General features: G+C 36.2%; 1 protein-coding gene across 10 annotated transcripts in view; it reads right to left on the bottom strand.

Moving 5' to 3' along the window:
• The window catches only part of ITSN1 (intersectin 1), a 203,890-nt gene that overhangs the window by 76,693 nt on the left and 113,131 nt on the right, over positions 1–14,066 (bottom strand). For all 10 annotated transcript variants that reach the window (XR_014022935.1, XR_014022936.1, XR_014022937.1 and 7 more), the window contains exons 17-19: positions 6,517–6,644; positions 3,948–4,177; positions 1,478–1,599 (exon numbers count right to left, since the gene is read on the bottom strand). Coding sequence is in view for 6 of the 10 variants with exons in the window: in XM_081301087.1 (XP_081157213.1) it covers positions 1,478–1,599; positions 3,948–4,177; positions 6,517–6,644 (480 nt within the window). In the remaining 4 variants the exon portion in view is untranslated. The remainder of the gene's footprint in view (positions 1–1,477; positions 1,600–3,947; positions 4,178–6,516; positions 6,645–14,066) is intronic.

The following is a 14,066-nucleotide window of genomic DNA, read 5'->3' as shown; positions in this document are numbered from 1 at the left end:
CAACATCCAGAGATATGTGCACTTACACAAAATTAAAGTGATTTAAAAGAACAAAACACTGAATAAGATGTAGACTTCCTGACAGTTAGGCAGCACTTACCCATTCCCCTTTAACCTCCACCAGGAAAGCAAAGGTTTGAAAGCAAGGCAAAATACATGTTTAATGAAATGTCTTATTCTTACAGCATATCTAAACTCATTATCTAATCAAGCTGGGGGTCAACTAAGTCAATTCAAGAAAAGAATTTAGAATTGTGGTAACAAGACTAGGTTGAATATGTTCCTGAAAAAGAGCAATACCTTCTCATTAAGATACAGACCACCTGTAACATTCCATATCGTAGATGAAAAATGTTCGTCTCAATTCTTTTCTTTTTTGTGGTACTGAGGACTGAACCCAAGGGGTGCTTTACCACTGAGCTACATCCCCAGACCTTTCAATGTTTTGGAGATAGGGTCTCCCAAAGTTGCCTAGAACTGGTCTTAAACTTGTGATCCTCCTGCCTCAGCCTCCCAAGTAGTTGGGATTACATATGTGGCCACCATGCCTGCCCTATTTGTCTCAGTTTTTAAGTTACATAGTTCTTTTTTTTTTTTTTTTTTTTTTTTTTTTTTTAGTTGTAGATGGACACACTATCTTTGTTTATTAGTTTATTTTTATGTGGTGCTGAGGATGAACCCAGTGCCTCACACATGTGAGACAAGCGTTCTACTACATACATAGCTCTTTTAAAATTCTAAATCATTCCCATATTGAAAGAAATAAAACTGCTCATAGCAATGTAAAGTTTGACCACTTCTAAGTTATTCTTAAGTGCACCACCGGATTAAGGAACTACTGTTTTCCTTCGAAAATCAATCATTAATAATAATAATTTAGGTCAACCACATTGCTTTGTTTTCTTTCTTAAACTAGTTCCTATAGCTTTAGTCACAATCATAGATTATATAGTTTTTGTTGTTAAAGGACGTAAAATACAACAAAGCAAGATTCTAAACTTTTTATCTATTAATTTTCAGAGTAGTAAGGTAGATTCACCATACTAAATTCACTACTTATTACATGATTCAAAGTTCACACAATTCAAGGGTAGGGGGAGATGCTTTGACCCCCAAATACAAAAGTTATCATTAGCAACTGTGAATGATTAGTGTTTTGCATTTAAAACTATTTCTTAGAAACTACTTAACAGTAAATAGTCATCTAAACTCAGAAACTTCCACAGTTATAAATTAAAAGATATGCTAAGGTGTATTAAGAACATTGTCTTCAATAATTATTTAAAGTGATGTTTGGATATGTTTTTAAAATACAATCTTTCATTCTAATAAAAAAGAAAAAAGACTCGAGTTTATGCTTCAAAAAACTGAATGCTGACTACTGAATTTCACCCTAGTTGACACTACTGCAGTTGTCTGACAAAGTGGAAAAAGAGGCAAGATCAACAGAATCGACCCTCACTGGAGTCTTTCTTACCATGACTATATCTCCAGGCTGGATGGTGATTTCGTCATGACTTCTGGATTCAAAGGGATACAGTGCTCGGTAATACACCACTTTTACATTCTCCTGTGCAGAAATTGTAAGCGGGCCTTTTTCTGTGTACAAAAAATAGGGGGAGGGTGTGACAAAAAACATTATAGGAAACCAAAGTATGATAAACCAAACAACCAAGGGCTTCTCTATTGTCCCTCAGATTAGCATCTGAACTATTTCTATCTACTCAAGGAATTTCTGAAACAAATATGAACAACCCAACGTTGACAACTCAGACTCATCAGAGAGCTCACTAGTGGGCTCTCTTCAGAGGCCTTTCCAATGCTGAGTGCAGCAGGGCAACCTAAAGGTCCCTTCTTCCTTCCTCTTGGCCTGGGCTCCACAGGCACACATCTGCAAAGCATTCACACCTCTCATCCCCACCCAGGCTGTTGAGCACAGACAACTGTTAGGCTCTGATCCCAGGTCTGAATCAGCCAGGGAGAAAGAGAAGGGGAAGGGAAGCACAACTTTCAATATTAACAGATATGGAAATGTTATGTTTCAGGTATTCAACATGGTAATATAACACACAAATGCTGATTTCACCAAAAAGTTACACTGATATTCCTTGGTGAAGTCTTTTGCTACATTTCCTAGCGGGGGGGAAATAAATCAGCCTAAGTAAGGATGGGCCCTATATAAAAATAATTTAGATTTTAAATGAAATAAAACTTTTAAAAAATGTATACAAGTCAGGTGTGGCACACTCCTATAATCCCAGCAATTTGGGAAGCTGAGGCAGGAGGATCACAAGTTTGAGGCCAGCCTGAGCAATGTAGCAAGACCCTCAGAAACTTAGCAAGACCCTGTATCAAAATAAAGAATAAAAAATAAAATTGGTGCTGGGGTCGTGGCTCAGTGGTTCAGTGCTTACCTAGTATGGATGAGGCACTGAGTTCGATCCTCAGCACCACATAAAAATAAATAAATAAAGTAAAGGTATTGTGTCCATCTACAACTAAAAAAAAAAAAAAAAATTAAAAAAAGAAAACAGGCTGTGGATATAGCTCAGTGGTAAAGTGCCCCCTTGGTTCAATTCCCAGTACCTCACCTCTTCACACAAAAAACAAGCATACCAACATACGATAATTTGATTCTAGTTAACGATAACTCATAACAACCCGCTGAACTTTTCTACTCAAGAACTACAAATATTGGGGCTGGGGATGTGGCTCAAGCAGTAGCGCGCTCGCCTGGCATGCGTGCGGCCCGGATTCGATCCTCAGCACCACATACAAACAAAGATGATGTGTCTGCCGAAAACTAAAAAATAAATATTAAAATTCTCTCTCTCTCTCTCAAAAAAAAAAAGTTTAGGAAAAAAAAAAGTTCTTAAAAAAAAAAAAAGAAATACAAATATTTTCACACATATTTATCTTATCTAAAAAGCAGCAAAGACAAATTTTTACTTCCATGTGGTCTTGAACTGTGTGATACAAAAAATTCTCTCACTGACCAAACAAGATAAATAAATCCTCATTTTAAACTAGGAGGAAGTACCAGGAACTTCAGCCATGGTGCCTGAACCAACTCAATATCCCTACTACCATCCCTGCACACTGTGCACAACAGAAACAAGTAAACCTTTATGAAATGGTTTGGAAGTGTATTTGATTTCTTTCTGTATACTAGAGCACTAAAAAAGGACACTGACCAAACTAATAAAACCAGTATAATTTACCACACAAACCAAAAGTCATCACTGTCTCCTACTGAGAATTATTTGCAAAGCTGTACACAACTAAACAAGGATTTTGAAAGTATATTTTAGCTTGTATCTGATGATATTTATATAGACAGTTTTTTATAGTCATTTCAATTATCCTTCACATCTTTTTTTTTTTTTAAAGAGGCAAATTATGTACAAAGGACACAACAGTCATACTTCCCAAAAAGTAGAAAACAGTGAATGAGTGCCACACTGCTATAGGCAAGGGAGAAAGTTGCCAGATCTTGTTGCAGAAACATCCTAGAAATTTCTGGCAAAAATATCAATCAGAAGCAACCAATTCTTTTTGCAAGACAGGTCATCTATATAGACAACCATCGTTAGTGATGAGTGGGGTTTGATAATGGAACTTGATGCCACAGAGGAAGCCTGGATGCCAGTAGAGTCGAGCAGAGGCTGTTTAAATAGAGTTTTAATGATTCTGAGGAAGGAAGAGCTGCACTGTCCAAAACAAGAGACTGACAATCTCATCTCTGTGATGTACATGAGACAGAGCTGATTAGACAGACCATTTCTCAACAGGCTCTTGGAGAGTGTTGACTTATTTTCTAGAATCCTTTTTTTCTCCCCCTTCCTGGTGCTGGGGATGGAACCTGGGCCTTGTGCATACTGGGCAAACCCTCTACCACTGAGCAATACCCCCAGCCCCTAGAATCAATCTCTTTTGGCATCTAATACCTGCAGTGGACCAGGGTGCTTGAACAGCTGGCTTAGCTGGTTCTTGGTGTGGATGGAAAAGCCGACTCAGTTTGTCTTGTGCTTCCTGTTTGCCTTTTTCCTCGCCATCCTTCTTTTTGACACTGTCTTCCCTTTTTAGCTTATCTTCCTCGTGGAGTTTTCTTGGCCGCTGATGCTCACCCTCCTGCTGCACGTGCTCCAGCCACTGTTTGTCCCTTTCCTGAGCTCGTCTGCCAACAAAGATGCTTGATTATGGTGAGGAAGCAACTCCAATTGAATACTACTGCTGTTTTTTTTTTTTTTCACTAAAAAGCTCCTAGTCAATGAGCTGCTAAACAGCAAAGGAATATCGTTCTTCAGATAGAGCAACTCAATCAATGAAACAAAGGCTTTCGGGGCTGCAATTCTGAGTGAGACAAAAATCACATGATTTAGAAAAACCCAGAAAGAAAATATGTGATGTATTTCGTAAAGTGGTTGTAAGAATAAGAAAAAGACACTTCTCAATGTTGAAACTGGTATTAAACTACAAAAAACAAAGCCACAGAACACAGAGGATCATACCTTTTATGAAGATAAACTATACCCCAAAAGCTGCAAATGCAATATTGCTTAAATAAGCCCATGATCACTCAGAGCATTAAAGTTCCTCTCTAGCTAAGGCACACCACACTAACATGCCCACATTGCTCCGAAACCTGAAGCTGAACGCAAGAGATTATTCTACTGACTTTGACTAATTTTTGTTGTTGTTCTGCAAAGTAGCTGACATACTTAAATTTAGGCCTAAAAATTATGTTGGCCTCAATCTGAAATTCACAGGGAAAGACTGGGAATGAGTTTTTGCTCATTCCATTCAAAATTTGAAACACTTAATATAAAATTAATGTTCAATTTTATAATGATGATAACTGGCTCTCTATATATCAACTCCTTTAATGCAGACATCAGGCAGGTAGGACCTGTAGTTATTCCCATTTTATAGATGAGGAAGCTGAGGCATAGATATTACATAATCCATATCACGGAGCCATCCATGTCTATTCAATCCCAAGCAGCCTGCCTGGCTCCAGTGTCCACCTTGAACTACTCTCCTGTGACATGGCAATGCACAAGGGTCATCTTTTGGAATCAGAAAGCTGCCACAGGAACATTATATAAACAGAGTACACTTTTATTCTCCTTGTCAAAAAATTACATTTATTTCTACTTTATGAACATGAGAATTTAGTGCAGATTTTTTTTTAAACTTAAACCTTAAACATTTTACTTACAATTAAAAAAAATTTTTTAATACAGAAAAAAAAACCCACATTTATCAGAAGGGTAGAAATGTTAATTGTCATCCTTAACAAACAAACAAAAAAGACCACAATAAAAACAACTTTAAATTTTCTACCAGTGAAGGTCACCATACTTATAGCATATAACCAGCTAATAGCTAAAGTTAAGTTTTGGGTACTATTTATGTAATTGGAATATCTATTACATTTTATATTTATATTATGGTATTTTCAGTTTATTTCTACTCTGTAGAAATGGCAAAGTTTGGTGTAGCAGAGTATAAATAATGAAAGCATTTTATAAACTTTGAGGATAAAAAAGGGCAGAGTTAGAGTTAGTTGCCAAAGCCAGGGTGGTAATCCTTAGTCGCATCCTTTAGGGAAACCAAAAATAGTCCTCTAAGTCCACCCAAGATCACACCCCCCCTCCCACTGGCATTAAGAAACAAAAACATAAACAAACAACAAAGTGGACTCAGAGTATTCCATATACCTGTAAAGAAGTACACACAGGTGGGGCAGTTTAGAAGAGTTCATTCCCCAAAGGCAACAACCTGCCTCAGGGTCCATTTCTTCCTCTTTTCCGTCTAATTTTAATAACTAATTTTACAATTTATAGCAAATCACTGGGATATTTGGTGATTCTTTTTGCTTAAGGGTCTAAAAATAACTGAAGTTCAAAAAGCAAATACCAATTAACAAAATCAGACACACCAAAAGGTAACAATTTCCATATTTACTCAGAATGAATGTTACAAGGAAAAATAAACTGCAAACACAAATATCCAAACAAAAAAGACATAAAAATGAGTTTCTATCCTAAGCAGCAGTGGCAAATCGTATCCTTTTGTACTCAAGCTGAATTTGTAGTTGCATAAAAGAAGAAAAGAGAGAGGCACAATCCTGGTCTTGCTGGAGAAGTCCTGTGTGGCCAGCCAGCTAGGGGACTTTGATTTCAAACCAGGCACTTTGACCGACACCGTTATTAAAAGGCTGTGGACTGGAAACGTATTTTGGTCATTAGCATGCAAATGAGCCAACCAAGTGTCCCAATTTCCTTGTATAATTCCATTTATCTACATAGGAGAGCTCTGGGAACTAACCAAAACCTTCAGGGGGTACTTAGATATACAAAGATTTATGATACTTGTGTTTGTGCCTCTCTATACACACATTAAAGACTGAAGGCTTTTTCTGATATAGTAACTCCCTGGAGAAGCCAGACAAAGAAGAATAAATATTGAAGTTTCTTCCCAATGGGACCACAATCCACTACAAAGACTCACCTTTGGGCTTCTTCTTTTTGCTTTTCTAATTCTACGATCTTTCGTTCCTGTTCTTTCTGTTTCAGTCGTTCAGCCTCTATGGACTTTTGTTTCTGCAGTTGCTGCTTATTATGTATTTCTCTTAGTTCCTATAAATGATCAAGACACTATTTATGTAATGAAACGAGGGGACAGGCATTAACTGTTTATCAGCATGCAACATTTCACAGTGGGGAGCCTAGGGCACTTAGGAAATGACATTCAGGGCTGAAGAACATCAACTTGGAAAACTAAACTCTCTCTACATTTGATATGACTGATCTCCAACGGCTGCTCAAGATTACATTCCAATGAGCCACAACACATTATACCACTTCTCATGATTTGATCTAGAAAAAACTTGTTCATGGGGGACAGTGGAGGAGCTATATTGACAAAGGCTCAGTGATAACATGGAGACTTAACGCTTTTTAAAAATTTTTCTTTTCTTTTCTTTTTTTTTTTTTTTGGTACCAGGGATTGAACCCAGGGGCGCTGAACTACTGAGCTACATCCTCAGCCCCTTTTTATTTTTGTATTTTGAGACAGAGGCTCACAAAGTTGCTTAGGACCTCACTAAGTTGCTGAGGCTGGCTTTGAACTCATGATCCTCCTGTCTCAGCCCCCCAAGCTGCTGGGGTTTCAGCATGTGCCACCATACCCGGCTACTTAACCCATTTTAAGACACTGTGATGTTCCTCAATAAAATCTTATGGTTCTGAGAATGAATCCTCACCTACCTTCACTGGCTTATAAAACATACACACCTCTTCACACATTACCTCTATAAAACTTCTCCTTCTTATGACACTACCTTATAGGAAATAGACAGCTCTGCTCCATGACCTTATTTCTTCCCCTACCCAAGTGTGTATTTTTCCTCAAATCATAACTCCTCCAGATCCTATTCTCTTACTAAATCCATGGATGAGGTTGCCAATGGCTTTAAACTAAACCAGAAGTCAGGTTGAAAGTAAAGAGGTCATTTGATAATGAACCCTTGGATTAGATTTCCTCATTTGATACCAGTCCCAGGAATAACCTTAATTTCCTTCCCAGACTACTGAAAATAAAATACATTCTATGATACTGAATCACAGGTTTAAACACTCAAAAGAATCCAAAAGAAGAATAAGAAAACAATTGTTGAGGAGGAAACCTGTTCCATAGGACTCCAATGGTCATTAATAGATTCAGCCACCAAAACTCCTCTTACTTGGGTCAACAATAGATCAGGTATGTCAAAGTTGTAGCTCAGTGGTAAAGTGCTTGCCCAGCATACAAGATGTTTTGTTTTTGGCAGTGCTGGGGAATTGACCCAGCTCTGCTGGGGGTGGGATGCTCAGTAGAGCCAGGAATGCATTTCTAGTTGACTCCTCAGTCTTTCTAACCAGAGCTGGTGCTCCCAATGGGAAGCTTGGGGTCAACATAGTGAGATTTGGGATTAAGGCCTGCCCTGTCTTCTATCATTTTGCTCTCAGGTAAATCTAAATGGGCAGTTTTCTTTCAGGCTCCCTATCTTTAGATTCGTTCTTGATCAACAAAGATAGAGAGATTATCTGTAGCAGGTCAATGTTTAGAAAAAAGCCCCAAGCATTAAACTAACCTTTTCTTACTAGACTGTTACAAGAATAAAGCTGGAATGTATATACAAGTGTTTTGGAAACTATAGAAGGCTTTGAGAGGCTTAAAAGGGAACAAAGAGATACAGAAAAAACTGGAGATTAGAGGAGTATGGGAAGAAGGTACTGGTAAGGAGAGAAATTGGAGAAAAGGTAGAAGATAGGAAGAAAGGAAGGGCTTTGTGGAAAACACAGCAGACAAGCCCAGGAACTTTCAGGCAGGACACAGCAGGGACAGGCAACTCTTAAGGTGAAAATTGAAAGGCTCTTTGCTATGGCAGCAGCCTTGGGTACAGGGCTTCTGAATCAGAAAGGGCACCTGGGACAGGAGCTCAGCCAGTGATGGGGCAGAGGTTGTCAAGAATGGAGACTGAAAATTAACAATGTAGCCTCACTCAGACAGTTGGAAGTTCTGACTTCGAGGTGAAAGCCAACTCTAGAAAAAAAGAATTCCATTGTTCATTACCCTCCTCACTGCCTTATTGAAGAATGTTAAACTTAATTTTAATGTGTTAAAAATTCAGCCATATTAGTTTTCATAGTAATTTGGAATCAAGAATAAATAATAATCTCTAATTAATGAGAATGAAAAATCTGGTTAATATTTTGAAGAGAAACAAAATGAGCCAAATCCTGTTGTTAAGAATAATCTGCATTCTTGGCTCAAGTCAGTATCTCTGCATGAAAAGGGGAACTGGGATGGAGTGATACTAAATCAACCTCTGCCCTAAGGGAGAGATCAGAGCCCAAAAGTCAGCACACGCAAATAGGAAAGACCTCATCTATCATTAGTTCAATGGCAAAGACCCTTTACAAGGAAACCTAAGTCACAGAAAGATCCAATTTTTCCTATTTGAAATTTCATCCTTAATAACATAGAATTCATACATAGATCCTAAAATAATTTATTGTTTAAAAAAAAAAAAAACAGCCCTGTAACTACAAGGTCTTGAGAACCAAGACATCTGGGTCCTAATACCAGGCCCCTGACACGGGCCAGCAGCTGAATCACAGAGTAGATGATCTTTAGGGTTTATTTTAGTTCCAGGAACGGTTGTATTCTCAGACAGTATTCATCACATGAAAATGTACTCTTAATTTACATCAGTGTCTCTTTAATTAGGATGTTATTCTTACTGCAGGAATAAGCCAAAAATGAATGAACAAAATAACCATGAGCTGAAGTCAAATACAAAAGACAAGAAATGATAGAGAGGAATACAAGTTTAGTTTACTGTTCAAGAACCTTTACATACAAAAAAAAAAAAAAGAGAGAGAGAGAAATGAATTACAGTAGATGGGGTAGAGAGAGAAGATGGGAGGGGAGGGGAAGGGAGGGGAGGGGGGATAGTAGAGGATAGGAAGGGCAGCAGAATACAACAGACACTGGTATGGCAGTATGTAAAAAAGTGGATATGTAACCGATGTGAAAGTGCACTATGTATACGGGGTAAAAATGGGAGTTCATAATCTGCTTGAATCAAATGGATGAAATATGATATGTCAAGAGCTTTGTAATGTTTTGAACAACTAATAATAAAAAAAATAAATTAAAAAATGTAAAAAAAAGAACCTTTACATATTTTTAAAAGTTCTTTATTTTATTCAGGATAAATGTGTTAATAGCAGTGATATTAAAGATATTTAGTAAGAGATACAGCACAACCGGAACATAGACTGCCAAGTGCCAGGTAGTCATGGGCACAAATGAAGATGTTTCAATTTTCCTAAGAATCACACTACACATTTCCTTCCTATACTGAGCTCTAGTGATTGGATGTGGATTGGTAAATTAATTTCCAGATACAGTCAAGACAGATGGAAATAAAGCCAGTAATCTGTTAGGCAGTGCTAGAAAATGAAAAAGTAACAAGAAGTGAATCTACAGAAGAAATTATGCCAATGAGACAGTTTAAAAAACAATTTTTATTTTTTTAAAATTTTGTTGAGAGAGAGAGAGAGAGAGAGAGAGAGAGAGAGAGAGAGAGAGTCTTTTTTGTAGATGGACATAACACAATGCCTTTATTTTTATGTGGTGCTGAGAATCGAACCTGGGTCCCGCCCGTGCGAAGCGAGCACTCTACCGCTGAGCCACAATCCCAGCCCAACAATTATTTTTAAATGTATCAAATATATGAAGGAAGAAAAAATTTAAAATATATTTATTTCTGAGCATAAATAGGCTCAGCACTATAGCACAGGTTGAACCTATCTTTGGAACTACCTAAATAAGTTGCTGCTTCAAGTACCGCCAAGGAAATGGTACTTGTGGGAGCCATAAAATAACAGATGTCAAAGAAGGTAACAGAAGGCTCTGGCAGCTTAAAAGCCAGATTTGAAGACTGAGAAGATTTTCAATTATTTTCTTCATCCAAGTTAAACATTGCTGGGATACACAATCGATTTTAAGGCAATGAAGGTGATCTTATAGCAGTACTGGCAAGCATTCTGGGTCTTCTTTATCTTTGGACTTGGGAGTTAGATGGTACAAACCAACACAGGGAAAACATTTATAATTTTACGATGATAAGCTTTTTCAGAAAGTTGAACTTCTGAAAAGGTAATCTATAAATGCCAAACATGTACTAAAAACTAGTGAATGGCTTTCGTTCCTTGGCCATAACAAAGCCTGTTTGGAACACTGAGTCCTTTCACACAGGGTGGCAGATGGCTGCACTATTCTCCCACTATTTTTCAATACTGTTAAAGAGACTCAAGTCCGATTACAATTATTATTTAAAGGCACTTTAAATAATAATTTTTTTCAGGGAAAATATTTCAAGGTGACAAACAAGTCTCATGTCATTAAATTGCTTAAGTATCTAGGAAATTGGTGAATTTATTATTTGGAGAAGTAACTAAGAAAAATTTTAACACACTAAATATCATAACTTCTCCTAGTGGGAACCTGATTACAGTGATCCTGCAAATTCTATTAAATGCCCATATACTTTATCACAATTATGTCTCTACTACAATAAAGGCAAAACGAAACAAAGAAACGACTAAGAATAAAAAAAAAAATCAGCATTTCCTTCATGGCTCTTAAGAAAATTAAATTAGTTTTTCTAAAGCCGATCCCTCTACAATCACACAAATATGGCTGGTTATTGCTACAAGCGTACAACTTTATTGATTTTTCCTTAGTAAGGTCTACTCAGGGGTATGATACGTTCGTTTTACAGTAGTTATAATGGGTAATAATTGAACATTGTCTCCCAATTAAGTATAATTGCTTTCTTAATAAATAAGAGATCATTAAACAAGCACAAGAAGAGGTAGCTACATGTTACAAACATGGCAAAAAGGGAAAAATTATATAATATATGGTATATATAAATCATAACAGTAAGTTTTTAAAAAATTTATTATGAGATAGGGTCTTGCTATGTTGTCCAGGCAGGGCCTGAACCTCCTGAATATCTGAGACTAGAAGCATGTACTAACTATGCCCAGCTTAAAATAATAAGATTTTTATCACCAATAACATGAACAGATTTTTAAAACTATAGATTTGAATTTCTTAACCAAAATCCATGAAAAAGCTTTGGCCCTATTTTAAAAACAACTTGCCAAATTTGGGGTATGTGGGCATTTTTCTGGTTAAAGGAGGCTCGTAGCTTTTATTTGGTTCTCAAAGGCTCTCCAATCAAAAACGGATTATAAACTACAATAAAAATTTGGCAAATCAAGATTTTGTCTTGTATTAGTTAAGATAAAATAAAAATCAACGTGCTTTTAATTTTCTTCCCTAAAGAGTGAAAAGCTCTTATTTCCTTAAAGAGCTAAGATATCTGAACCATAACACATCTTTTGGACATCCTATGGCGCATAGCCAAAGTGTTTCAAAAGCAATATGTTTGACAAATTGAATACCCAAGAAGATTCAACTATTTTTCCACTGAGAAATATGGCTCACTTTCAAGTTCACTGTAGATGGCTCTTCTATTACTATGCCAAAGGGCACAAAATCACTTGACTTAATTAACTGTGAATGTTTCTCCTTTATTTGCTCTGAGACAGTAAAAAAAACAGATGTATTATATGAAATGATATTACTTGAAGTATAAAATACCCACCTGAATAACATGTATGGGATTTCTTTTCATAAACACTACTTTGTATAAATGCCAATAAGGAGAAAACAATTAACTAGCAATATGGGCCTATGAAGGCTAGCAGTTAATAGAAACTGATTTACTAATTTGAATGTCTAACTTTTTGTAAGGATTATTTTGCTTTGGGCCTTTTACTCAGGTTTTCTCTTAGAAATGAGAGACAAAAACAAATATACTCTGATTAAGTATTTATATTATACTTAAAATTATTTTTTTTTAAATTTAATCGATCTTATAAGTACCAGCATCAGAAATTCCAGGTATGTGTTTTTTTCTGTAATCTAATATCTGTAACAAAGTTAAAAGTAGAAGGGCATTTATATAAATAATTATTATTTCTAACCCAAGAATAATATGTAGCACATAATATCAGAATTTTAAAAAGGCCTTCTGAGTTTTAAAAGACACTAATTTTTTTTTCCAGTATGTTTTGCACACCTATAATCCCAGTGGCTCAGGAGGCTGAGGCAGGAAGATCACAAGTTCAAAGCCAGCCTCAGCAACTTAGGGAGACCCTGTCTTAAAATAAAAAAGAGTTGAGATATGGCTCAGTGGTTAAGATCTCTGAATTCAATCCCTGGTACCAAAATAATTAATAATAAGAAGAAATTAAATAAAAAAAACTACAAAAGAAAGGCAACTAGCAAAATCAATGAAGATAGGGGAACTATACTGGTATGAAAAAATCTGAAAAAAAAAAAAAATAATAACAATTCCAGAACATAGAAACTATACTCCAAATCAAGGAAATGAACAGTCCATTTATCACAATTTTTTCTTTTTGGTGATGGGGATTGCTTTTGCACTGTGTTATATTCCAAATCCTTTCATTTAAAAAAAAAAAAAATTGAGACAGGGTGTCACTAAGTTGCTGACGCTGAACAGAACTTGAATCCTCCAGCCTTAGCCTCCTGAGTCATTAGGATTCCGGGTGTGTACCACTGTGCCCCACCATTTTTTATAAAATTATAAAGTTTATCCATTTTTAAAATATTAAAAGAAGTATAAATGAAAAGATATATTGATTGGCAATTTAAATTCTGAGAAAGGCTAAACTAATGTTTAAAAGTATATTCAAAATGCTACTTTTAAATCTGAAGTCAACCTTTCACTAAATAGTGTGTCCCCATGACTCTAACTGGCAGTCAATGTATCTGAAATGCTCTAAGAGGCTGAGAAAGGAGTGTGTGTTGGGGAGAAAGGGAGGGAAGAGCAATAGGAAAAGGCATCAGGAACCTCCCAGAAGGCCTGGTAAATAACTTCATTTACCAAAAAGAAAAAGTGACTTCAGTTTTCCTGAAAAATCTGAATTTCCCACCAATGTTTGTTATATTCACAAAGTAGTATCCTATTATTTTAATTGCATATCATTCCGAAGGATAAAGTTGTTGAGGGGTATGAGTAAACAGGAGAATGAAAGAAAACAGAAGAAAACATCTTTTCTAATAATTGGGTCTGCTTTTCTTTCCTTCCCAGATAATCTTTTACTACACTTTTTTTTTTTGTTTTACTACCTTAAGAAAAAAAAAAAAACCCTCTAACTAAAAAACTCAAATCAAGCAACCAACCACCCAGTCTACCAGTAAGCACAGAATCTAATATACAACACCTGTTAACTATTTTGAAGCTGGGGAATTTTCGGTTATTTGATTATATTCGAGGAATCTGTATAAAGTTCCCATAATAAAAGTAATGAGAGGATTTTACTACTTCTATTCAGAAGTCTTTTCATAAGAAACATATAGGCAAAAATAAAATGTTATCTTAAACAAAAGATAGCAAACCATAGAAC

The sequence above is a fragment of the Spermophilus citellus genome (genome assembly GCF_964194105.1).
Source record: "Spermophilus citellus genome assembly, chromosome: 7".
Lineage (NCBI taxonomy): Eukaryota > Metazoa > Chordata > Mammalia > Rodentia > Sciuridae > Spermophilus > Spermophilus citellus.
The sequence above is the reverse complement of the archived record's forward strand: the minus strand, read 5'-3'. Positions and strand labels throughout refer to the sequence as shown.